This window comes from Perognathus longimembris, chromosome 16 (genome assembly GCF_023159225.1).
Source record: "Perognathus longimembris pacificus isolate PPM17 chromosome 16, ASM2315922v1, whole genome shotgun sequence".
NCBI classification, from domain to species: Eukaryota; Metazoa; Chordata; class Mammalia; order Rodentia; family Heteromyidae; genus Perognathus; species Perognathus longimembris.
In genome coordinates, this window is record NC_063176.1 from 2,298,039 (window position 1) to 2,324,451 (window position 26,413).

The window sequence follows — 26,413 nt, forward strand, 5'->3', positions numbered from 1 at the left end:
TTCTCCATAATGCCACCAAATTACAGCTAAAGACAGACTGCCTTTCAATAAACTTACCTTTTCATTTTTATCACTCAAGTTGTCATTGAATATCACATTACAGGGGATTAACATAGTTTTTACCTTGCTTTTCTGGCACCATTTTTTGGGAAATGAATTTTCTTCACAAAATTAAGGGTAGCAGTGAAGCACTCAGCCATCACATAATGATTTAATCAGAACTGATGGTAACTCAGGACAAATAGGGCTTCTTATTAACTGCACTGTAAAATGTATATTGTGTGAATTTTTTTTTAAATTTTGATTTTTTTTAAATTTGCTTTTTGACTGCACTTAGTCAAAACAGTGGAATATATTCAGGAACAAGGCAAACTTACTGTACAAGAGAAAATGTCACTCCTGGTTCCTGAGATCTTGTCCTGTATTCATTTTTGAAACCAGTTGCTGTCACTATGGGAAAACACTTTTTACCTCATGTAGTACGTGAACTAAGAGAGCATTTCTACTGAACCTCATGGGATGATTTCCTAGTATAAAAGGATTTTTGTTGCTCAAACTATGGTGGAAGAGTGGGAAGGGATAAGACTTCCAAAGTGTACTTTTTGAGGCTTTCTTCCACTTCAATATTAACATCAACTGCTGTCTTACAAGCATTTCATAGTAGCCTCCTCTTTGGTCTCCTGGCTTTCTATTTTTCTTTCTGTTCTTCACATCATTCTCCATGCAACAGCTAGACTGAAAGTCTTTCTAAGATACAAAACATTATTTAACTTCTAACTGACTTTAGAGTAATGTCCAAGCTCCCAACTTAGCCTACAAGAATTTCTATGGTGACTTCTCTTGTTTGTTTCAGCCTCATTTGTATTCCTTTCATTATCATCTTGTCATAGTGAAACAAAAGATTTTTAGAATATGTGCAATTTTCTGGCATGGGGTCTTTAGGATATTCTTTATTCTTTTAACCTTTAGGTTTCAGAGTAGATACCCTTCCTTCTTCAGGATTGTTGGGAGAAACTTGCTTCTCTATACTGTTCTTTTTGTTTCTGCCTGTAAGTTGAACTGGGCTGAGAAATAGAAGCTCCTGTGAGGTGTTTTGTTTTTTTTTTTTTGACTCAGGGCCTGAGCACTGTCCCTGGCTTCTTTTTACTCAAGGCTAGCACTCTACCTGTTGAGCCACAGTACCACTTCTGTCCTTTTCTGTTTATGTGGTGCTGAGGAATCGCACCCAGAGCTTCATGCATGCTAGGCAAGCACTCTACCATTGATCCACATTCCCAGCCCTCTGCTGATTTTTTAGAAAGCTTTATTAGTACTAATTCCGTAGACTCTTCTGCAGTTCTCTAATTACTTAGAAAGGGCTTTATGTAGGGAGATAGGATATCATTCTTAATTGAACTTTGTGGCATTGCTGTTTATATGTAAGTCAGAAATTGGCAGATATCTAATTTCATATGGTTCAGCATGCATGTTAGCATTCCTTCTTCATTGATCCTGTTTGTCGGGCCTTGGTGCGCACTGCTGGCACTCTACTGATTGCTTCAGCTATGCTTCCAGTCTGGCTTTGCTGGCTAATTGGAGATGGAAATTTACAGACTTTTGATGAATCTGACCTTTACCTTCTGTTGTCCAAGTCTCAGCCTCCTGAGTAGCTGAGATTACAGATGTAATCCTCTTGCACCCAGCTCGTGTGTATTTTGACAGGTTATGTATTGAAATTTGGAACAATTTGGAGTAGATCTATATTGCTGGATATTCTAATCATGCCTCTGTTTTTTCAGGCCCTTAATCTGTCTTGCATAAAACTCTGTAGTTTTCATATAGCTCTTATACATACATTGTAGAGTTTATTACGGAATTTTCCACAGTCTTGACTGTAATGAATCTGAACAGGTCCATATGCTTTGACCCCAGCTGTTTTGTGCTCTTTTTCTTTTTTAGCCAAGGTGTCTAGCAAATGTTTCTGCTGTGCTCCTTCAGATCTCTGCCTCCTGAGTATCTAGGTGACAGACATGAGTCAGCAGCATTAGACTGACTCTTAAAGATTGCTTATTAAAGTTTAAATATTAGAGCATATATAGATGAAGAATTTCTCTTTGTATATCTGAAGTAGAAAGTTTTAAATGTAAGTACTTCTATGCTTCTTTTTGTGAATACTCAGACATACTTATGTGGCCAACTTTTTTGCATAAATGAGAATGTTGTAAAAATATGAGTTTTAAATTAATCTGTCATACAGTCTTTGTGTATGTACATATACTTATTTATATGTATACTTGTTTCTTTAAATAGCTATGGAGTATTCCTTTATTAGGAGTCATGATTTGTTTCCCAACTTGGATAATTTTAATTGTACTTGATGTTTTGCCATTACAAAGCTTCAGTTGCTACATTTTGAGATGTGTCTGCACACTCGTATATACTACATGAACATATATTTCTGTATTATTGTAAGATACATTCCTAATGATAAAAGTGTTAGACTGTAGGTGTATGGGTATGTTTTTATACCTTCCACTTTATATGTGTTAATACCCTACTTTTGAAACTACACTAGTTTTGTAGTGGTATTAGATTTACTAGATTAAATGCCAGCCATCGAGCTCTTATTGATAGGTAGTCTTTCTGGATTCCTATTGACTATGATTACATTTTTATAATGGAACAGATTATATATCTTCTACAGATGTTTATAACATTTAGCACATTGAATAATTATAAATAATTGTACTATTTTAATAAGTACATATTATGTACCAGGAACAGTTCGACTTGTTACTTATTAATATACATATATGTTGTATATGTATATATATGTGTGTGTGTTTGTTACTTTTTTTTTCTTTGTGCTGGTACTGGGGCTTGAAATCTGGGCTTCATGCTCTCATGTAGCTTTGTGCACAGGCTAGTGCTCTACCACTTGAGCCACAGCTCCGTTTCCAGATTTTTGCTGGATAATGGGGGATAAGAGTCTTATGGCTTTGTCTGCCTAGGGTGATTTTGAGCTATTATCCTCAGATCTCAGCCTTCCTAGTAGTTAGGATTATAGGTTCCAGCCACCAGTGCCCAGTAAGGTGGGTTTTTGTTGTTTTGTTTTGTCTTTTGGGCTTTTTTTGTATGTTTTGTTTTGGTGCCCTTGTTGGGGCTTAAACTCAGGGCTTTGCTCTCTGGCTTAGCTTTTTCATTCATGGCTGGTCCTCTACCATTTGAACCACATCCCCACATCGGCTTTTTGATGATTAATTGGAGATGAGCTAAAATTCACATCAGGTGCTGCGAATATGGCTTAAGAGGTAGAATGCTTGCCTTGCATGCATGAATCGCCCTGGGTTCAGTTCCTCAGTATCACATAAACAGAAAAGGCTGGAAGTGGCGCTGTGGCTCAAGTGGTAGAGTGTCAACCTTGAGCAAAAAGAAGCCAGGGACAGTGCTCAGGCCCTGCCAAGCCCCAGGACTGGCCAAAAAAAAAAAAAAAAAAAAAAAAATTCACACCAGACTGAGTATCTAATAAAGCCACCAATTTGTGTGGGCTGGCTGTGAACTGCAGTTCTGAGATCTCAGCCTCTTGAATAGCTAGGATTGCAGGTATGAGCCACCAGTGCCCAAACTAGATTATTATTTTTTGTATGTATTTTTATACCGCAGATGAGGGAGATAAAATCTACATAATAAAATGTATATTTCCTCATTACATATTTAACAAGTTATAAGGCTACTAACTTCTGTTCTTTTGGGGGGTTGTAGATAGTGATCAAAATTTTTCATGTTTCTAACTTATAGCTAAGTTCAGCATATTCCTTTTACTTCCTCCCTCATGGTGTTCTGTTAATTAAATGTACAGATTAAATTGTAAAGGGCAGGAACAGATGTTATATTAATCACTACCCTACTAAAGAGCAAAAGGTCCTCCTTAATTCTTAATTTTAGTGTGTGTTTCCATGTGTGTAGGGAGGGAAATAAGTATCTAACTTAGGTTAGATCCTGACTTGAAAAATGTCAGCAGTATTGTTTCTCAGCAATTTTGATATGTTTTCTTCTCAGTTAAGTTTGTGCTTAGGAAAAATAGTTTCTAGATGACTTGAATCTCATGTGTTTCTGTACAAGCCCTTTGGGAAAACCTTGTGGTTGTGGACTACTGCCACTGTAATGGCACCACCAAACCTCCATCAGCAATTATTTCCACTATTATGGTGTTAGGACAGGCAGCATGGCTCCTTCTTAATTAAACATAACTACTTCTGATTACAATCTCCAAGGTATCTACTCTTAATATACAAGCCCCATGGATTATTCAGGACTGGAGGGGAGTTACCAGCCATTTCCACCAGTAGAGAAAGGACAGGGGACTAAAGACTTAGGGCTAGTCCACATACCATCAAAAACTACTGAGAGGGACTGGGAATATGGCCTAGTGGCAAGAGTGCTTGCCTCTTTCTTATACATGAAACCCTAGGTTCGATTCCTCAGCACCACATATATAGCTGTGGCTAAAGTGGCAGAGTGCTAGCCTTAAGCAAAAAGAAGCCAGGGACAGTGCTCAGGCCCTGAGTCCAAGGCCCAGGACTGGCAAAAAAACAAACAAAACCCCCCCAAAACTAGTGAGAGTGGGGACTGGGAATATGGCCTAGCGGTAGAGTGGGGTTCGATTCCTCAACACCACATACAGAAAAGGCCAGAAGTGGCGCTGTGGCTCAAGGGGTAGAGTGTGAGCCTTGAGCAAAAAGTAGCCAAGGATAGTGCTCAGGCCCTGAGTCCCAAGCCGCAGGACTGGGGAAAAAAACGAAAGAAGTAGTGAGAGGCTGACTTTTTCTTTACTTTATATTCCCTAAAAGATTTCAGGTTCTTAAGTTCTTGAGTGGGTAATGAGAGGTAGCAGCCAGTCATGAGCAATGAGGATAAGCCAAAAATTCTGCGAAGTTTCCCTGCTAGACAGCAGTGACGTGTAAATGGTGACCATGGGAGATGGTTGTAACATGCCTGAGAGAATACTGTACTAAACACCTACTGGGGCTAATCTGAAAGAGTTGTGGAATTTTACCTATAAAAATGAAGGTATACAACATACAGTTCTCCATTGTCCCATGGTATCTTAGAATACCTCACACCTGCTCCAATAAAATACCAAAAACTAACAAATGCTCTTGTTGCTTTATATCTAGAAAAAGCATTTGTAAAAACAAAAAACTAAAACCCTGTGTATATCTTTTTAAAATAATCTCTAGATTATTTATACCTAGTACAGTTTAAACACTGTAAATGCCTATACTATATTGCCTAGGAGATGCCACAAAAAAAGTATACATTTACTTCAGATACAGTTTTATGTTCCTGGTTTTGATTTGCAGTTTGTAGAATCTGTGGATGCAGAAAGCATGCATAACATGCTTCTATTTGCATACAACATAATCTCATAGTAAGATGTGCATTGAGATATGTAGATTCTTATACTAACTGATAAGCCTTTTTAGGATTCATAGGAGGATTGTGTTTTTGCCTCATGGTGAGGGTTCTTTGTATGTACTACGTAATGTCTGTACCATGAAACTACATGTACAGCCTCTTGGTCTATGTTCTTTTTTTATAACGTGTTTTCATGTCCAGGTAAAAGCTATAGTTAACGAAAAAAGAAAATATAATAGCAATGAAAAAATATTACTGTTCTATAGTAGACATAAATCCAGAATCTCTAGTCATTTTATCACATGACTGATTTAAGAGAAATAAAAAGTTTAATCATGTGGAAGTGGCACTGTGGCTCAAGTGGTAGAGTGCTAGCCTTGAACTGAAGAGCTCAGAGACAGTGCCCAGGCCCAGAGTTCAAGCCCCAGAGTTCAAGCCCCATGACCAAAAAAACCAAACCAAAACTTTAAAAAGTGAAATCATGGGGATGTATTGTTTAATAATGAATGGACTTTCAAAGAACATTTATCATGTACAGAGGGATTATAGTCGCATATTGACTTTTCAAAATTTTTACCATATATTAGTCTTTTCACTTAAATTCATCTTTAATTCATTTATATTTGGTCTAAGCTATTTATACACATGAGTTTCATGCTTCTACTAAATTATGTCTTAGAAAATAGAAAAGGAAACAAAGATATAACTAAAATTTTATATATTCAGAGAAATGAAATTGTGTCGTATTTTTTTAAGTACTTTGTATGTTGGTGCGTGGAGTCATTACATTTGGCCTATTACCAGTTATCTGTCCTTGTTGCATTTAAAAACATCAATTTTGAATTCTCACTTGTCTAAACAGAAAAAAAATGATGGAACAAAACTTTTTTTTTACAAAGAATTGTGGGTTTTAAAAGTTTTGTATTGCAGAACAAACATCAACAAAGTATTAAGTATCAAAGCTGTTTGTTAGCATATTTATACAAACTTTGTTTTGGTTTCTTTTTAAAAGAACACCATTTTAGTTGTATGTATTTAGTAAGTTTTGTCTGTCTTTTCCTCTTTTATTATGTGAGACTTCACACTATAAACATTTGGATTTGGTTTCAGACCATATTTTTATTATGACTTGTATGAATTTTTAGGTATTGGTTTACATTTATCTGCATAACTTACTTAGCTATTATACACTTCAGTAACTTGGTTATTGCCAAAAAAAGGAAAAAGTCTTTTGCTTTTAAAATTCATTAGATAGAGGCAGTTATGGGGCTTGAAATCAGGACCTGGGTGCTGTCCCTCAGCTTCTTGGCTCAAGGATAGCACCCTACTACTTTGAGTGCCACTTCGGGTTTTTGGGTTTAATTGGAGATAAGAGTCTCATATACATTCTTGCCAAGGCTGGCTTCAAACCATGGTCCTCAGATCTTCGCCTCCTGGGTAGCTAGGATTTTTTTTTTAACCTAAACCATGAAGTTGAGTTGAAGGTGACTTTCAGAAGGGTGACTCCTAAGATGGATATACATGAATGTCCTGTCATATTCTTTTGCCCAAGGTATTCTGCTGAGTTTAAGTCATATCAACAGCAAAAGCAAAATGAAGACAGCCTTACTAGTAACATGCCTATGATCTTAGCTGTTTGGGGTGGAAACAAGGTGGGTTGTGGTTTGAAGCCACCTCTGGCAGAAAAGTCCTTGAGACTCTAATCTCAATTTTAAAAACCAGCAAAAAGCAAGAGTGAAAGTGTGATTCAAATCACATAGGGCTAGCAAATCTAGCATAGGACGTTTACTAGTACTACCAACCAGGTTAAAAAAAAAAGTGTTTTTTTTTTTTTTTACTGTATAGCAAGGAATTACAGCAAATTTGAGGTTTATATTTTATTCATAATGAGTACTTTAGTGACCTAAAAATATACTCAGAGAACAAATATTTTTTGCCAGCACTAATTTTTACAAGTGCTGTAGCTTGGAGGTAGTGTATATGTATCATGCACAAGGCTCTAGCAACATACTTCCCCCAAACCATTACTATTCTTAGCAGTAGTTTTACAGATTTGGGTGCACTATGAGATAGCAGGTGACTCTTTTAGTGATGTATTTATTAATTTAATTAACAATTTGCCTTTGCTGTAGCTCTTTCTCTATGCCTGAGACCACTGGCCCAAGGTATACATTAGCCAATAAAGTATTTCTTGTTTCACCAAGTTTCTGATCTCTAAGGGAGACAAATGATAATGGTATATAAAACATTTGTTATACTCTAGAAAAATAATAATCTTGTTATAAAAACCTAGGATTCCCAAGGTACCTGTAGAAGTGTGTCTTAGTATGCAATGGCTTTAGGTTTGACCTCCAGTACTCCAGTAGGGAGTGGGGGAAAGACAAAACTTACCTGGAAAGCTAGTAAACAAGAAACACCCCATAGTAATAGAAAGGAGGAAGAAAGTGGTTTAGTTGGCTTGAGTTTGGTTGGCTTAAGTTTTAGTGGGGCCTCATTTCTTATGAAGTAAAATATTTGTAGAGCCTGTTACTGGCTATGGGAAAATTGAACCCAGTCTTGTCTTTGCTTATACTGGAGGAAGTTTTGAGGAAGAGGACCTTTGTTGATGACTTCTAAAGTCTTAAAAAGACAAAGCAGTTCGTTTGAACACTAGAAATAATTGAGCTGGAAGGTAGGAAATTTCAGTTTGCTATTTTCTCTAAGCCAGATTTCAACAATGGAAATTATTTTGAGAAACCACCAAATTACAAGCATAACTGTACATAAATACAAATAATAGGTATATTTTCACGAAATGTACATTTATTATCTTAAATTTCACTTAGTCTTTCAGTTACATAATTCTGTATTTGAATCTGGCTTTGGCTGTTTTGTATAACTAGGTGCCCTTTCTAGGACTTGGTTTCCTTATCGATAGAGTAATATCATCTGGAAAAAATGTATGCTATATGATTCTGAGGATAATCTGGAGCCAGCTGCCTAACCTTTATATCCTAATGTCTCAGCTGAAACAGTTTATCCAGGAAAAATGGAGTAAGGTGCTTGCTTATTACCCTGTTAACCTCTATCTTTATAGTTGGCATAATGACATCTTTTAGAATTAGGAGACTCAAATGAGTTATATTTATACAAAATAGTTTTAGTGGCATGTAGTATACATAGTATACCTATTAACATTAAGTTTTTACATAGCTAGATTGTATTGTATGAGTTTAAAATATACTTAACAAAACAACTGATGTGTTTCCTGGCACAGTATAAGTGTTACCTTAATTCCAGAAACTGTAGTATACTTTGTATCTATCTTGACTGCACCTTTAACACTTTTCTAGTCTCATAGTATTTATGATGAGAGTAAACAGATCCGTCCCTCTTTGTGGCTAGTAAATGATGTTAGTGAATATAAGATTATTTTTCTGGCATTACCAGAAATGAGTATATCACGGTGACATGGTGTCTTTTGTCAGTTCAATGTTAAGTCTCCTTGTGTAGGTATTCACAGACCAATTAGTTTACAGAAAACAAGCTTACTGTTTTTTTCTTTTTCAGTTCTAAATCAAGGTAATTATTTGGTATTCTCAAGTCAACAACTGTAGTCTGTGTACTATATAATCCATTTGCCTGATGTTGCAAATTTCGAACTTGGCATTATCTTGCCGCCTCTTTTGCATCTTTAACATAGCCATTAATCTCACTGCAAGGCTTTACTAAGGATAAATTGCTGCGTAACCCACTTCAACCTCTTTTGTTCAGCCAGGAATTCAGACGTGTTAAATAGCTATTTAAAAAATACATACAATTATTTCATTTTTGAAATTTAAAGATTTTTATAATTTGAAATGGTAAAATAAGAGAGCTTATTCATTGTGTATGTTGAAATTACTTAACAGAAGTTTGCTTTGGAATAGAGCTTCTGTATCTTTAAAAAATACACAGTGAGTCACCCCCTGCTCTTTTGGTAGATGCCTGGCTAGTGAACAGCTAAGCTGCTTTAGGCATGTAATAGAACATTCCATTTCCTGTTCCCTTGCTGACACAGAGGAGTGTTCCTGCTGGCAATGATCTAATCATAGTGCAGTAAGAAACATGGCAGTTTGATAAAACATGGTGGAGACAGCGGCTGAAATGGAAGCATATGTTCTAGAAGATATTCTTGAGGTAGGGTTATGTTTGTAAATGAAATGAAAGTTGAAACCTGAACAAAGAAGTCTTACCGAATTATTTTACAGATGAATAGATTAGAGGAGAAAGCAAAGAGAGGCAGAGCATAAAAAAGCAAGGCACGATCAGACCTTTCATGTGAGAATGTGTCGGTCTGATTCTCATTCCTAAAGAAGCATAGAATTGTTTTATTTAAACTTCATGTTTTATAAATTATAAATATGTATTGTAAGGGGAAAAAGGAAAGGGCGGTAGGTTTTGGTTAAAAAAATACCTTCTGTTGGTGACCTTTAGATTAACTCATTAGAAGGTGGGGTCTGCAAAGCAGCTTTGAATAGGTTTAGTATCACAGTCTTAGAGATCATTTACATATTTAAGCTTAAAGCTTTGCTTGTAATTAACTGTTAAAAACAACTGGCTGTTTTAGCTTACAACTAAGCTTGTAAATCAACTGCTTGATCAGATTTTTTTCATTAGACTTTCATTTTAATCAATTATGAAAGTAAAATTTGGGAACCTAAAATTTAGGGTGCTAGAGTGATCAATAAAAATGTCCTGTATTTTAAGTCATGAGAACTTTAAATCTTCTTTTTTCTGATTGTATTTTAGAAGAACCTAATTTGAGTAGAAATCACTTCAAGAAAATATATGTCAAAGTGAAACTAATTGATTTTGGCCTTGGTTATAGAATGCTACCAAAATCTGTATTCATAAGTACAGATACTTAAATCGTATTTTAAAGGGCTTTTGCCTTTTATTTCTTTTTTCTCATGAAGAAAAAATTGGTTTATAAAGAGATTTAATGGGATGAGTGGAATTCTTTAATATTTTAACTACTTGGATAATTTTAACTATTTCACTGCCTCCAGGAAGAGATTTACTAGTAAGGAGAGGGTTTGAAGAAGCTGCAAAGGGAAGCTAGGCAAGCTAGGCGGGGTTAGCAGGAGAAAAAAAGCCTATGCGCATTATAAAGTGCTGCATGATCAATGAGCATTTTCTGGAGTCCCTCTGTGTGTGCCTGGAGCTGACATTGCAGCAAGTCTCATGGTTCTGCAGAATGAAAACTGATTCCATTGTATTAGCTACTTTCTTGCAGACATCTACCAACATGTTTTTGTGGATTTGGTTTGTGTTTTTTCTTTCCTGAATGCTATCAGGTGGATTGAATTGTGTGGTTATTTGCATTCTTTACCTATTTTTTTTTTGGTTAACTTTGATGTGGCTAGTGAGTTTCTTTAAAATGTTGTAAAAGTGTCTACAGAAAATAACTATGCACTTACACAAAGGACTTTAATAATTACTACCTTTGGTCACAAAATGTTTTTTAATGGTTCAGTTTAAAAATGTTATTTAGATATAAAGTTCTTGTGGTACATTTTTGTTTGCCTTTAAAGTTTTTGCTTTAGAGTTTATACAAGTGAACTGTGTACTTCATAGATTTTGATAGATTTGACAGTTTCCTTGGCATATCCTATTTTAGAAGTCTTAACTTATTTTCTGGTAAAAACTCAAACTTGCACATAGTTTTTTCTACTTTGGAATTACAGATTTATAAATTCTAGGTTAAAAGTTGATTTTTCATTATTTTCATCAAAATTAGGTGATTTTTATTATTAAAATAGCAAATAATGAATGACTAATTTTTAGGTTAAGATTTCATGTTACCTAATTTGTTCATTGTTACTAATTTTTAAAAGAAGTTGTAGTTTGATCCTAAATTGGTTTTTTTTATGCCTGTTACATTGAGATAATATATAATTTTCTCTAAAGCATATTAACAGCATTTATCAATGATTGGCAAGTATTATAATGACTATATGCTTAAAAGTGCAAAAAAAGTGTATTCTCTGAAGTGAAATGTACTGTTTTCTTTTTAAAACATTTTAAAATTGTTATTACAAAGGTAATATATAGAGCAGTTGTAAGCCCAGTAATGAGTATGTTGCTTTGGACAGTGTCATTCCTTCCCTCTCTCCCAGTTTTTCCCTCCAAAGTTACCATTTAAAGTTTACCATCTAAAGCACCTGGTATTGCAAATAAATGAGTTTTCTAGAAAAAAAAAAACATTTATAGAAAAAATTGTGTGTGTGTGTGTGTGTGTGTGTGTGTGTGTGTGTTTGGCCTCCTCCTCCTACTTGGCATTTTTGCTCAAGGCCTGAGCTCCAGTACTTGAGTCATATTCCCAATTACAGCTTTTTAAAAACAAATTCTAAATTGTTATTATAAAAGTGATATACAGGGAGGTTAGTTACATAAGTCAGGTAAGGAGTACTTTTTTTTTTTTTTGTCAGTTGTGGGGTTTGAACTCAGGGTCTGGGTGCTATCCCTGAGTCTCTTTGTGCTCAAGGCTAAGTGCTCTTCTACTTGAGCCACAGTATCACTTCTGGTTTTTGAATGCTTAATTGGTGATAAGAGCCTCACAGAGACTTTTCTGCCCAGGCTAACTTCAAACCACAATCCTCAGATCTCAGGCTCCTGAGTAGGTAGGATTACAAACATGAGCCCCTGTCACCCAGTGTAGATTTCTTTTTGAATAATGTCACCCCTTTCCTCTCTTTTTCCCCATTTTCCCTCCCATGCTCACCCACAAGTTGTATGGTTCATTTTCAATATAGTGTCTAGTGAGTACACTGCTATATTTGTTTGCCCTTTGTTTCTCCATTTCTGTGCTCCTCGGCTTACCCTTCCAAAGACAGATAAATGAACAAACAAGAAGAAAAGAAGTTCATTTCTACAAATATTATTTTATATAATCATATATATAGGCATTGGGCCTTTGTATTTCTCTCCTAAGAATATTCTCCTTTGGTCTCACTTTGTGTGAATGCCTAGAATCATGTATAATTCAATTATAGCTTTTTGCAGGTTAATAACAGATAAGAGTCTCATGGATTTATCTGTCCAGGCTGGCTTCCAACATCAAATCATCAGATCTTCGCTCCCTGAGTAGCTGGGATGTAAGCCACCAATACCCACCATGTTCTTTTTTTCTAAAAGGGCTAGCTTTGCATAAAATATGTCCAATGATGGAGAATAAAGTCCATTTATATATACCACATTGCCCACTCACATCGTACTTAATATTATTGTTACTATGGTTTTGCATGTTCATGATTTTGTTTCTTGAACACAGGAAATTTCATTTAGATTCTGCTTATTTACATTAAATTAACTTTAAGCTCTTGGTTCATATGAATCATGTAGTTTTTAAAGATGCTTCTATTAAGTCTTTTTAAAAGGAAACTTAAATTAGTATTATCATTGAGTCCCAGTGATATACATGAAGGCTGAGGTCTTAGGGTCATGGTTTGAAGCCAGTTTGGGCAGGAAGGTTTCTGAGATTCTTACCTCTGTAACCACCAAATAGCCAGAAATTGAGCTGTGGCTCAATGGATTGAAATGGATTGTTTTTCATCAATCTCTGTGTGTGTGTGTGTGTGTGTGTGTGTGTGTGTCTGTGTCTGTGTCTGTGTGTCCAAATATGCTTAAATTATATATATCCAAATATTCTTAAATTGAATTTTTAGCTATCTTTTAAGTAAAATATTACAACTTTAAAAAATTTATAATAAAATAGTTGATTTGAACTTAAATCATTCTTCTCATCTAGCTATTACAAAGAGAATAATTTGGTAAATCTAATCACTTTTTCTTCTCTAAACCAAACTAGTCTTTTTTTCTTGTGCTCACTCTACTTCTGTAAAAGGAAATAAATACCCAGGAAAGGAAATGAATATACATGGTAGCAATTAGTGTTTACTATTTTTCCTGAGACATGATTATACTTTTAGAATTTGATGATTTTTCCTCTTAGTACAATGGTAATAAATCTTAATCATACTTAGAAGGTTAAGTATGAACCAGGTGCCTATGGCTCATACCTGTAATCCTAGTTATTCTGGAGGCTGAGATCTGAGTTTCTGATCCAAGCCAGCTTAGGTAGGAAAATAAGTGAGGCTTTGACCTCCAATTAATTTGCAAATAAACAAGTGGAGCTGTATATCAGTGGTATAGAGCCAGCCTGGAGGGAGAAAGCTAAGGGTTAGGACCCAAGGCCCTGAGTTTAAGCCCCACTACTGGTACACACAGAAAATAATCAGGCAGGAAAAAATCATGCAATTTTTGTTCCATACCTGACATTTCTATGACGAAGTTCTCTCTCTATATAAATCTAAGGATATTTATTTTTGGTTTGTTTTATTTGTGGGGCTTGGGGCTTGAACTTGGCCTGCACAGTCCCTTGAGCTTTTTTGCCCAAGGCTAGGTAGGGCTCTATCACTTGAGTCACAGCTCCACTGTCAGCTTTTTTTGGTGCTTAATTGGAGATGAGAGTCAGACAGACTTTCCTGCCTGTGCTGGCTTTGAACTACGATATGATCCTCAGATCTGAGCCTCCTGAATAGCTTGGATTACAGGCTTGAACTACTGGCACACATCCAACTTTGGTTTTCTTTTTATGTATGCCTGTTTATTATATATGTTTGTGAATATGAGGCTGTCAGGAACATCCTTTAGATCTCATCTTCATATTTTTATCCTTAGGGTTGTTTTTTTTTTAACCTGTAAATGCTAATAGTAAATGTACCCAAACATGCATCATGCATATATGCTTGCATATTCTTCACACACATGTTCCTACTACTACAATACAGATATTCTTATTTGAAAACTTTTCTTGAAAGAGTATACTTGATATTTTAAAGGAGATTGAGAGAAGATAAAACCTTTTCTCAATTATGAGATTTTTTTACTAGAAGCTTGATGAAAAAAAGATGTTTGAACTTCTTAATTTTTTTTTTTTTCCCTGATGGTACTGGGTATTGTACTTGGGCCTTGGGCTTCTTATACTTCTACTATGTAAGCTATTCTTACATCCTTTTTTATGCTGGATAATTTTAAGGTAGGGTCTCAATGCCAGAGCTGACTTGGGTGGGCTATGGTCTTTCTTATAACTTCTTCCTGTTAGGGATGGCATATGCTACTGTATCCAGCCATTAGTTGCGATGGAGCCTCGTGACTTTTTATGCCTGAAACCTTGATCCCCTGATTTCTATTTTCCAAGATTACAGGCTTGAGCCACTGCACCCTGCCGGAACTTGGTTTTATCTTTGTCTTTCGAGTTGTCTTTTGTCTTATATTTTCTCCTTTTATTTTTCATGATGTCTCTTATCTTGACATTGGGTAGACATGCACATATACACACAAATGCATGTTGTTTAGCAGCTTATAGTTGACTAAGTCTTAATATCCATAAAGAACTACCAGAGTAAGGAGTTCACGTCTAATGTACAAAAGATCGCTAACGTCTGTTATACTCATAAGACATCATTTAAGGCACCATATGAGATGTGTTGTAAGTAAGTGGGCAATTGTAGAATTTTTTTAAATACCGCTCACTTTAAAAAAAGAAGTATTTTAGCGTATTAGAGGAGGTTTGGTTGTTTTTTTATGTGAAAAGTTTTAGGTCATATTCCTTACCCAGTATGTTTAACTTGAAGGATTAATAGCATTTATTTCATATTCACCAATTCTACAATTTATTGATCATATATTTGAGTATCATTAGGAGACAGGTTGGCTTTAAATCTGTTGGAAGACTTGTGGTTTAGGCCATCTATCTGATGAAAGGAATATTTATAATTTTAATTGAATCTCTGACTTTTGGTGGTGGAGTTGTAATACACTAACAGCAGTTTGTTTATCTTGTTTTCCTTGTGATGCTCGTTTATTTATGCACAGCGTCACTTTATTTATTTATCTATCTATCTATTTATTTATTTTTGCCAGTCCTGGGGCTTGAACTTAGGGCCTGGGCACTATCTCTGAGCTTCTTTTGCTCAGGGCTAGCAGTCTACCACTTGAGCCACAGAGCCACTTCTGGCTTTTTTCCCGTTTATGTGGTATTGAGGAATTGAACCCAGGGCTTCATGCATGCTAGGCAAGCACTCTACCACTAAGCCACCTTCCCAGCCCACAGCATTTATTTTTGAGGTATTAATTTTGGATCATATATATGACTGTCAGTTGTCATTTTTGGCTCTATGAAGGTGTGGATTTCATTTGGAATTATGCATAGGAATATTTCAAATATATTTTACCGGCATACTATTAGAAAATTCTGACAAAATAATTGATTTTTTTGCTTTTGGTTAGGCAGACCTATTCTTAAGTGATATCTTTATCAACTGAAGTAACTGATAGCCATTTATTTCATTTGTTTGATATACATTCTTGATGTATATTTTCACTTGAATAATTTCAACTTAAAAATGCTTAATATTTACATTTATAATTAAATGACATTTCACATTCTCGTAATTACTCCAAGTAATGGGTCAAAGTTAGTGATATTTTAATAAAACTTCCTAATGTGAGTGCCCATAAAATTAGGTAGATGATTCTGTATTTCTTTCTTAATATACTTATAAAGCATACCACCTTCTTGGCATAAATTTGGAAGTGTTTGCATCCTCAGGTTTTAAAAAGTCTAGACCAGACTGGATTAAAGCTCCAATACTTGGCACAATAAAGTGGGGGAGGGGGACTTGCCTAGAGCTGGTGGTTCATGCCTGTAATACTAGCTACTCAGGAAGCTGAGATTTGAGGATTATTGTTTGATGCCAGCCCAGGTAGAAAGCCTTATATCTAGTGAACTTCCAAAAAGTCGGAAGTAGAGTTCTGACTTAAGTGGGCGAATGTTGGTATTGAATTAAATAGTTTCAGAACAGCTGGGCACTAGTGGCTCACTCCTGTAATCCTAGCCACTCAGGTGGCTGAGATCTGAGGATTGTGGTTCAAAGCCAACACATGCAGAAAAGTCTATGTGAGAGTCTTATCTCCAATTAACTACTCAGAATAACAGAAGTGGAACTGTGGCTCAAAGTGGTAGAGCACTAGCCTTGAGCAAAAGAGCTCAGGGACAGTGCCCAGGCCCTGAGTTCAAGCCCCACAACTACAAGAAGAAAAAAATTGATATGAGAAAAGCACCATGCCATGAGTTCAAGTTGTAGGACAGGTGTGTGTGTGCGCGCACACACACACACACACACACAGTAATATATATAATTTGAAGTATTGAGAGTACTCGACCCAGTTAACTGTGAACTGAACAGGAAATGATCCAAAGAAGACAGACAGAATGAATGAAAAAAAGTTTAGGGTTGTGGAATGCATCTACTTGCTAGATAATTAAATGACAGGATTGAAGTAGCAAGGTGTAAATAAAAACTTCAGAGTTTTAGGAAGATTGAAATATATACATTATGAAAAGCTCATTAAAAAGTTTTTTTAGTGCACAATAGTTTTGAAAAAGGGTGCAGGGAACTGGATGAACCACCCAAAAGACGAAAGCGCAGCTGTGGCTCAAGGAGTGAGAGAGCACTCTTCTTGAACTAAAAAACTTGAGGGACAGGGCTTAAGGCCCTGAGTTCTAGCCTCAGGACAGGCGTTAAAAAACAGGGGCGGGGGGACAAATATGACCAGAGTATATGAATGTGAAATACATCTTCCTCTGTGCAGTTAATGTATGCTGGTGTTCAAAAACTATCAAGCAGTATATTGACTAGATACAAATGTGTGAAGGAATAACAAAATAGACATTTTTACTATGTGATCCTTAACTTTTCCACCTTTAAATTTTTTTTAAATCTTGAAATGGCAAATCAATATTTTTCTCTTAGTTGAATTGTTGTTTTTTGTTTTTTAGGTTTTTTTTTTTTTTTTGGCAGAGCTGAGGAGTGTACTTAGGGCCTGGCCGAGCTAAATCCCCCAATCCCTCTTGAATTGCTTTTTAATTTATTTCTTTATTGTCAATCAAAATGATGTACAGAGGGGTTACAGTTTCATATGTAAGGCAATGCGTACATTTCTTATCCAATTTGTTGCCACCCCCTCATACCCCTCCCCATTTTCCCTCCTTGAGTTGTGCAGTTGACTTACAGCCTACAGTTTTGTAAGTATTGCTGTTGCATTGGTTTGTCTTTTATCCTTACTTGAATTTTTAAGAGGAAGTTTACCATTAACCTTTTTTTTGCTTTTCTTAAATTTGACACTTAATTGAATTGTAAATTCTGCAAGCTCATTATGTTTTCCCCCCCTTTTCTTTATTTCTTATTGTTGTTTATATTCATAAACTGATCATATTCATGATCCCTCATACGTGTTGGGGGTGGGGAGACAGTCCTGGGCTTGACCACTGTTCCTAAGCTTTTGTGCTCAAGACTAGCTCTCTACCACTTGAGTCATAGCACCACTTTCAGCTTCTTGGTCTCATCCTATCTAGGCTAGCTTTGGACTGGGGTTTTCAGGTCTTAGCCTCCTGGGTAGCTAGGATTCCAGGCATGATCAATCCACTGGCTCCTGACAAGCTCCCCCCTCATTTTTGTACCAGTATCAGGGCTTAAACCAAGGCTTTGTGCTCTTGCCTGGCCTTTTTTTTTTTTGCTTTAAACTGACTCTCTACTGCGTAAGCTACACTTCTTGCATTTTGCTCGTTAATTGGAGATAGTTTTTCAGGTATGTCTGCCTGGGCTGATTTTGAGCAATGATATGAAAATTTCAGCTTCTGAGGGCATAGAATTATAACTATGAGCCATTCACTGCCTGTACCCATTTTTTTCATTGTTACTACAGTGAGCATATGTGAAATGTACATCAGCATTACTTCAAGCTCCTGGACCAATTTAAAAAAACCTCAAAAAACTTGAGAGAAGTTAGAGATCACCTAAATCTGAGTGGATTGATTAGCGTGATGTTTACTATTCCTCCCTCTCCCAAAATGGCATGGCAAAATTCCATGAAGCTTTTTGGGGGTGAAATGTGTATAATTTTTTTTTTTTTTTGCCAGTCCTGGGCCTTGGACTCAGGGCCTGAGCACTGTCCCTGGCTTCTTTTTGCTCAAGGCTAGCACTCTGCCATCTGAGCCACAGCGCTACTTCTGGCCATTTTCTGTATATGTGGTGCTGGGGAATCGAACCCAGGGCTTTAAGTATACAAGGCAAGCGCTCTTGCCACTAGGCCATATCCCCAGCCCATGTGTATAAAATTTATAATCTTTCTAATATCTACATAAAAAAGGCCCCAAGTAGCTAAAACAATTTTGAAAAATATGAATTAAGTTGGAGACTACCAAGATTTAGTTCATATAAAACTTTCCTAACCATGGCAGTATATTATTGATGTGATAGCATAACATAATTAATGGAACAGTGTAGAAAGTCAACAGAAGAACTATAATTGCATGGTCAATTGACTTTCAATGGAGTTGCCTAAAGAATTCAATGAGGAAAATGTTTCCTGCTAGGCACTGATGGCTGACTCTGTAATTCTAGCAACTCAAGAGCCTGAGATAAGAGGATCCTGATTTGCCAGCCAGATCAGAAAGTCCTGATGCTCTGTCTTCAGTTAACCAGCCAAAAGCTAGGTTTGGCTCAAGAAACAGCACCAACAGTCAGCAAAAAGTAGTATTGAGGCCCTGAGTTCAAGGCCTAATACTAGTATAGAAACGAAAGTATGGTGTTCTGAACAATTGGAAGTGAAATGTTTCAATATCTTCTAGAAGGGAAAATCAACCTAATGATTACAGAATACAACAACCTAAAATGAAGCACAAATAAGATGTAAAAGCCAAAACAATAAAACTTGTAGAAGAAATCATAAGTGAAAATCTTTTTGACCTTCAATTGGATAAGGATATTTTAAGGCACAAAAGATGAACATAGAAATCAAAATGATTGATTAGTGTTTTATCCAAATAAATATTTCTTAGATGGTATTGAGATATGGTAGAAAAGACAAGCCACTTAAGTGCAAACTACTTATCTGATAAAGATTTCTTCCTCAACATATTACCAAGTTCTCAGCTGGACACAGGTGTCTCATGTCTCTAATCTAGCTACTCAGGAAACTGAGATCTGAAGTATTGAGGTTTGAGACTAGCCCATGCAGAAAAGTCTACAATTTTCCATCTCTAAAATAGCAAAAAGCTGGACTGAGATCATGGCTAACGTAGTAGGACACTAAATATCAACAGGCAAACCAAGGGAAAACATGAGACTGATTGCAAACCCAGTACTGGCAAAAAAAAAAACGAAACAAAAACTTACAACTTGGTAAGGAAAAAACACAATCCAATAAAAATTGAAGAAAAGATCTTAACAGACGCTTATGAAAGAAAATTTATTGATACCCAGTAAAAATAGAATAAGAACAAGGTGTTCCTCACTCACTAACCATTAGTTAAATGTAAAGCAAAAGTGTAGTGTGATTTTTTTTTTTTTGTTGTTGTTGTTCTGAAAGTGGAAAAATAATACCTAGTCTTGGTGAGAATTTAAAGTAACTAGAAATTGACTGCATTTTGGCTAGGCATATGAAAATGGCGAGTCTTGTTTCTCTTTTTGTTGTGTGTGGAGATGTGTTTTACTCTGTATCTTATGTTAGCCTGGAACTCGTGATCTCCCTGCTTCATCCTCCAGAGTACTGGAATTATAAAAACATGCCACTATGGCAGGCTTTAATTTGGGGTTGGTAGTGGCAGTACAAGGATTAGAACATGGGGGGGGGGCAGTGCACTTCCTAGGCAGATGCTCCACTGCTAAGACACACCTTTAGCCTTTGTTGTTGTTGTTACCTGTTATTTTGAGATAGTCTTTGCTTTTGTCTAGACCAGGATTTTGATTCTCCTGTTTTATACTTCATACTATCACCTAAATGACAAGCATGTACACAGCTCATTTTTTTGAGTTTTGAAAAAGTGGATTTTTATTACCTTTTAATTATCAAAGGTAAAATTTTAGATGTAGAAAAATTTTCTAAACGCAGAATATGGAATAATTTAAATTTTCCTTACTGATGTTATTCTTTGTCATCATTGATAAGTAAATATTACATCTGATTGCAGTTGCCTTGTCAACACCTATTATAGAGATCTTTCAGTATCAGTATTTATATATTTACTTGATAAATGTTTTTAAGTTCTTTTTATGATACTTGTAGGTGTCAAGGACTAGATAAGTGAACAAAATAGTGTCTCTGCTAAAGGGAATGAATTTTCAAGTGAGGAAGATAAGAGTGAATCATCACAGTATTCATCAGTTATGGAATAGGAATGATGCAGGTTAAAGTGATGAGTGTAATGGTGCAGAATGCTACAGTTTGAGATTTAGGCCTTGGCATGAAGACTTCTATTCTTTATTCTTTCTTTCTTTCTTTCTTTCTTTCTTTCTTTCTTCCTTCCTTCCTTCCTTCCTTCCTTCCTTTCTTTCTTTTTCTTTCTTTCTTTTTCTTTCCTTCCTTTCTTTCTTTCTTTCTTTCTTTCTTTCTTTCTTTCTTTCTTTCTTTCTTTCTTTCTTTCTTTCTTTCTTTCTTTCTTTCTTTCTTTCTTTTTCTTTCTTTCCCTATTTCCCCTCCCTCCCTTTTTTCCTTTCCTTCCTTCCTTGGCAGCAGTGGGATTTGAATTTAGGGTCTTGTGCTTTTACTAAGCAGGCGGTTTTGCCTCTAAGCCATGCCTTTGTCCTTGATTTTACTGCTTAGTTTTTCTTGCTCACTGGGCATGCACCTGTGTTCATTGTCACCTATTAGCACATTCCACATATGAATGCATACCACTTTCCCTGAAACTAGTATAATAGGTAGGCTCCAACCACCCAATCCAGCACTTCCTTGAGGGGGTCAAGACGTGAAACTTTTTTTTTTTTTTCTGCTTGGAAGATCTCAGACCATGATGCAAACAATCTCATTTCCCCAAATAGCATGAGCCACTTGTGAAATAGTTACAACTAATAATATTTGTGTTGTTTTATTGTTATTATTTTAGTGGCACTGGGGTTTGAAAAAGCCAGCCTCACATTTGTTTGTCACATGCTTTATCACTTGAATATATGCTTAAGCAAACCTTTGAGTTCATTCTTAAGCCATTTATTATTCTGTATGTAATTTATTTAACCACTAGTATATTGATGTAGCGGTTATTTCATTTTACTCTAATCACTTGTAATGAACATCCCTATACACATTTCTTACATGTGTAAATATTTTTGTAAATTAAATGCTTAGAATGAAAATTGCATCTTAAATGTTGAGATTTTAGATATTATCAAATTTTCTTTCAAAACCTAAAATTTATGTGCTCATACATTTAAAAAGTGTTACCTTGTTTTATTAATAAAATCTCACTTTGAACTCGAACATACTGGAATTTTGTTTTAGTTGTAAATTGTTTAGAATTTTAAATTGATTTACTTAAAATTTTGTCCAGTGTAGTAAGTAATATTCTTACTAAAATCCCCACATTTCCTTGATTCCTTTGTAAATATATTAGATAATTTATGACATTTGCTCTTAGTTTCAATTTTTTTAATTTTGTGACATTTTTGGATCTTTTAATTTTATACTATTAAATAAAATCTTACTTTTTTCATTCTGAGTATGTCTTTATGGAAAAGCCTTCTTATTTACATTTCAGTCTTAATTTTTCTTCTGTTTAGTTTTATTTATGTTTCCTAGTAGATTTTAATTCATCTGGATATTTTTTGTTAGGAGCCTAATTACTTTTTTTTCAGCTTTATAGCCATTTTCCAAAATTAATGCAGTTTAATGATGTCTTTTTTTCTCACACTGACCTGAAAAAAAAAACCCCATCTTTATCATATAAGTCTCAAAGATATTTAATCTGGATTCAGTACCCCATTATTCTCATTTTATATTTGACATCCAATGAAGTTTCCCTTCCCATTGTCTTTTTCAAAAAATTTTTTGGCAATTCTTGTTATTTTCTCTTCCAGATGAACTTTAGCGTCAACATGTCAAGTTCCATTAAAAATCCCTTTGGGATTTTGATTGGAAGTGCATTGAATTTACAGATTAATTTGGGGAGAATTGACATCTTTACACTATTGAGTCTTCCCATCCAGGAACATGGTATGCCTCTCCATTTCTTCAGGTGTTCTTTTATGTCCTTCAGTAATGTTTTGTACTTTTTACATGTAGGCCTTATACTCTTTCCTTGTTAGGTATAGTTTAAAGTACTTTTTCCATTTTTGTTACATCTTCTGCTTTGTATATTATTTTCTTATGGGTATGCTGGAAGGGTACGGTTTTCTTTTTATATTGACCTTACTATTTATTTAGTTTTCAGTTGGTTCTCTTGAGCTTTCTAGAAGGATAATTATATTTTCTGCAAATGATGTAATTTCCTTTCTCAGGTTTTTTTTTCCCCCTTAGTTTTTTGTTGTTTGTTTTCTTCTGATCTTTTGGAAATAATTGGTTAGTTTTTCAGAACTGCTGTTCACTTCTATTTCTGATTTGGACACCTTGTTCCTGATTTGAATTGAATAGGCCTAATTTTTATTTTTCTAAGGTGTATATACCTTAGATTTCTGATATTTAATCAAATAAAAGTTTCTTTTTGGGCTTACCAGGTATTTTATGGTAGTAATATTGTAATTTAGTTTTTTGTTCGGATTTTTATTCTTTTTTCATTATAAATATGGCGAATGAATACATGTTTTTAAATACTTTATTCAACAAAGATTTAGGTACTGAGTTATCCAGGGAGATGTACACACATTCATTGTTTATACTTGTATTTAAAGAGGAGCGATAATAGCCAGGTACACCAAAGTGAGGCAGTTTCAGCTTGTGATACTATCAAGGAGTATTAATGAGTAGTATGTTAGAGTAGGTAGAGAGGGTACTACAGAAGGGAACATCCTTTTTGTGGTATCATTTGAGAGGTTAAAATATAAGTTAAGAACCTGAAGAATATAATTGTAGGAGAAAGAATTCCTGGCCCTGGAGGTAATCACTGCTTTTACTCACTCTCCCCCACCCATCTCACTTTCTCTTCTTTTTTTGGTACTAGTATTTGAATCAGGGCCTTGTGTTTGTTCCCTAGCCCCGCCCCTTTTCTTGCTGATTTCTTCTTCTTTTTTTGTTTGTTTGTTTTTTTTTTTGGCCAGTCCTGGGGCTTGTGACTCAGGGCTTGAGCACTGTCCCTGGCTTCTTTTTGTTCAAGGCTAGCACTCTACAACTTGAGCCACAGCACTGTTTGCGTGTTTTTCTGCTTTTGTGGTTCTGAGGAATTGAACCCAGGGCCTTGTGCGTGCTAAGCAAATACTTTACCACTAAGCTGTTTTCCCACCCCCAGATTTTTTTTTAATATGTGTTTTATTTATTTATTTTTTATTTTTTAGTGGGCTTAGCTTTTCCTGATTCAGGTCTGTTAAAGGGCTTATTTATGATGAGCTAGGGAGGTTCTTCCCCGTCTGTTTTCTTTGTAAATAAAACAAAATACTATGTTACTTTTGATAATACTTCTTAAATTAGATAGAAATCTCTTCTAAGGACATTTACTTAGTGCTATCTTGAATGGTAGATTGACAATCCTTAAGATATATATATATATTTTTTTTAGTGTACCTATTTTCTGTAGCTTTTTTGTGATTTTTTTAGGTGTATTTTAATAACTGTCAAAAATACCCACTTATTTCTGATCTTTCATTATACTTCTCAAAGACTTCTCTCATTTTGCTACATTTGTCCCCCAAATTATCTTAGTGTCTTCCTTTCTATTTTCTCATTATTATTTACATTGCTATGTTTGGGTTTGGATTTGTCTTTCTTGGGTTCTGGTAAATAGTTTCAAATCTGTAATTTTTTTTTTTTTGGCCAGTCCTGGGCCTTGGACTCAGGGCCTGAGCACAACTGTCCCTGGCTTGTTCCCGCTCAAGGCTAGCACTCTGCCACTTGAGCCACAGCGCCGCTTCTGGCCGTTTTCTGTCTATGTGGTGCTGGGGAATCGAACCTAGGGCCTCTTGTATCCGAGGCAGGCACTCTTGCCACTAGGCTATATCCCCAGCCCCTCTAATTTTTTTTCTAATAGGAAGTAATGTGCTCATAATTCAAACTTGTATTTGCTTATGGACTATCATCCATTTATTATTAAATTTTAGTTTCATGGACCAAGGCCATACATACATAGCCTTGTTACAAACTGTTAGTGTAATTTGAGATTTTGTTTTTTGTTTAAACTGTGTGTGTGTGTGTGTGTGTGTGTGTGTGTGTGTGTGTGTGTATCTATATCTATATCTATACCTATACACACCAGTCCTGGGGCTTGAACTCCGGACTTCGGCTCTGTCCCTGAGCTTCTTTTGCTCCAGGCTAGTGCTTTACTACTTGAGCCACTTCTGGCTTTTTTGGAGGTTACTGGAGGACTTCCCTGCTCAGGCTGGCTTCAAACTATGATTCTCGCATCTTTGCTTCCTGAGTAGAATTACAGGTGTGAGCCACTGGCACGTGGTTAGGTTGTTTGAATTAAATTTTAAAACTGTATTTCTTTGTGGCATTAAGCTTGATTTAGTATTAATATTACAGTTCTGTTTCTGAACCTTCTGTATCTTTACAAAATGATTTTTCTTCATTTTGTCAGATAGGTTTGGGAAAGTGTCTCACTATATTTGGTGTATTTTTCAGTTGCTTATGTTTGTAGTTTATCACATTGTAGGCTCTTATGTGTTTTCATGCATTTTTATTTCTTAACAAAATGTCCTTTTATACTTAAATTCTTTCTCAGCTGATATTATACATTATTGAATTTGTATAAGAGTTGCTATCCATTACAACAGTTTATGAATACTCTGCATTTTGGTCAGTCTTACCCCTTTCTTCCCTATTTTTAATCTTTAAAACAAAGATTTAGGTATCTTTCTTAATAATAGCATAGGTTGATTTTTTTTCCTCTTTGGAGAAAAGTATGTCATTTTAAACAAAACATTTTATATACTTTCATATTACTGTGTAGGCTTTTTAAAAAAATTTAACCATGAAGGGTATAAGTGAATATATTGTATTGATGACTTTCACTCCTACTTCCCTTTTTGTGAAACAGCTGTTTTATTATGGTCTAGAGCTATATGCATTTTCTTTTCTCTCCCAATTTAGGAATTATGTGTCTTACCTGTTTTTTCATTAGTTACTGAATCAAGTTAAACAACCTTTGTAACTTAAGTGTTCTTTTCCCCAGAACATCAGCTTTGGTATTATTTCAACTCCAGCTTTTTAATTTAAACAACAACAACAACAAACCAGCTTTTTTCTTAAACTGTTATAGTAACTGTCTGCTTTTCTAACTTTTTTTTCCCCCCGTCAGTCCTGGTGCTTGGGACTCAGGGCCTGAGTACTTTCCTTGGCTTCTTTTTGCTCAAGGCTAGCACTCTGCCACTTGAGCCACAGCACCACTTTGAACCCAGGGCTTTCATGCCTGCTAGGCAAGCACTCTACCACTAAGCCACATTCCCAGCCCCTACTTTTCAAATGGCAGAGCGCTAGCCTTAAGTGCCCTGGCCCTGACTGCAAGCCCCAGGATCAGCACATGCAAAGAAAGAAATTCCCAAATAGCTTTTGTTTAATAGAAATATTTTGTGGGTGGGGGGCAGTTGGAGAGCAGCTTTTTTTTTTTTTTTTTTTGGCCAGTCCTGGGCCTTGGACTCAGGGCCTGAGCACTGTCCCTGGCTTCTTCCCTCTCAAGGCTAGCACTCTGCCACTTGAGCCACAGCGCCGCTTCTGGCCGTTTTCTGTATATGTGGTGCTGGGGAATCTAACCTAGGGCCTCGTGTATCCAAGGCAGGCACTCTTGCCACTAGGCAATATCCCCATACCCGAGAGCAGCTTTTTTTATTATTACATTTCTAAATATTTTGCTATGGATGCCATATGGGGACATTTTTCTTACATAGCCAGAGTAGTTCCTTTATATTACCTAACAATACTATGCTGATTCCTTTACTTTTCAAAAAAAAATGCCATGGTTTTTATAGTTGGATCATTTGAAACAGAATCTAAACAACATATTAATTTG

General features: G+C 35.7%; 1 protein-coding gene across 6 annotated transcripts in view; it reads left to right on the forward strand.

Annotated features, from left to right (window-relative positions):
* Ankrd17 (ankyrin repeat domain 17) overlaps positions 1-26,413 on the forward strand; it is a 122,008-nt gene that overhangs the window by 15,556 nt on the left and 80,039 nt on the right. The window contains exon 1 of one of the 6 annotated variants that reach the window (XM_048364550.1): positions 7,766-9,555. The exons of the other annotated variants lie outside the window; for them this stretch is intronic. Coding sequence (XP_048220507.1) covers positions 9,502-9,555 — 54 coding nt within the window. The 5' untranslated portion in view covers positions 7,766-9,501. Of the gene's footprint in view, positions 1-7,765; positions 9,556-26,413 lie in introns of those variants that run through there. 6 annotated transcript variants of the gene reach the window in all.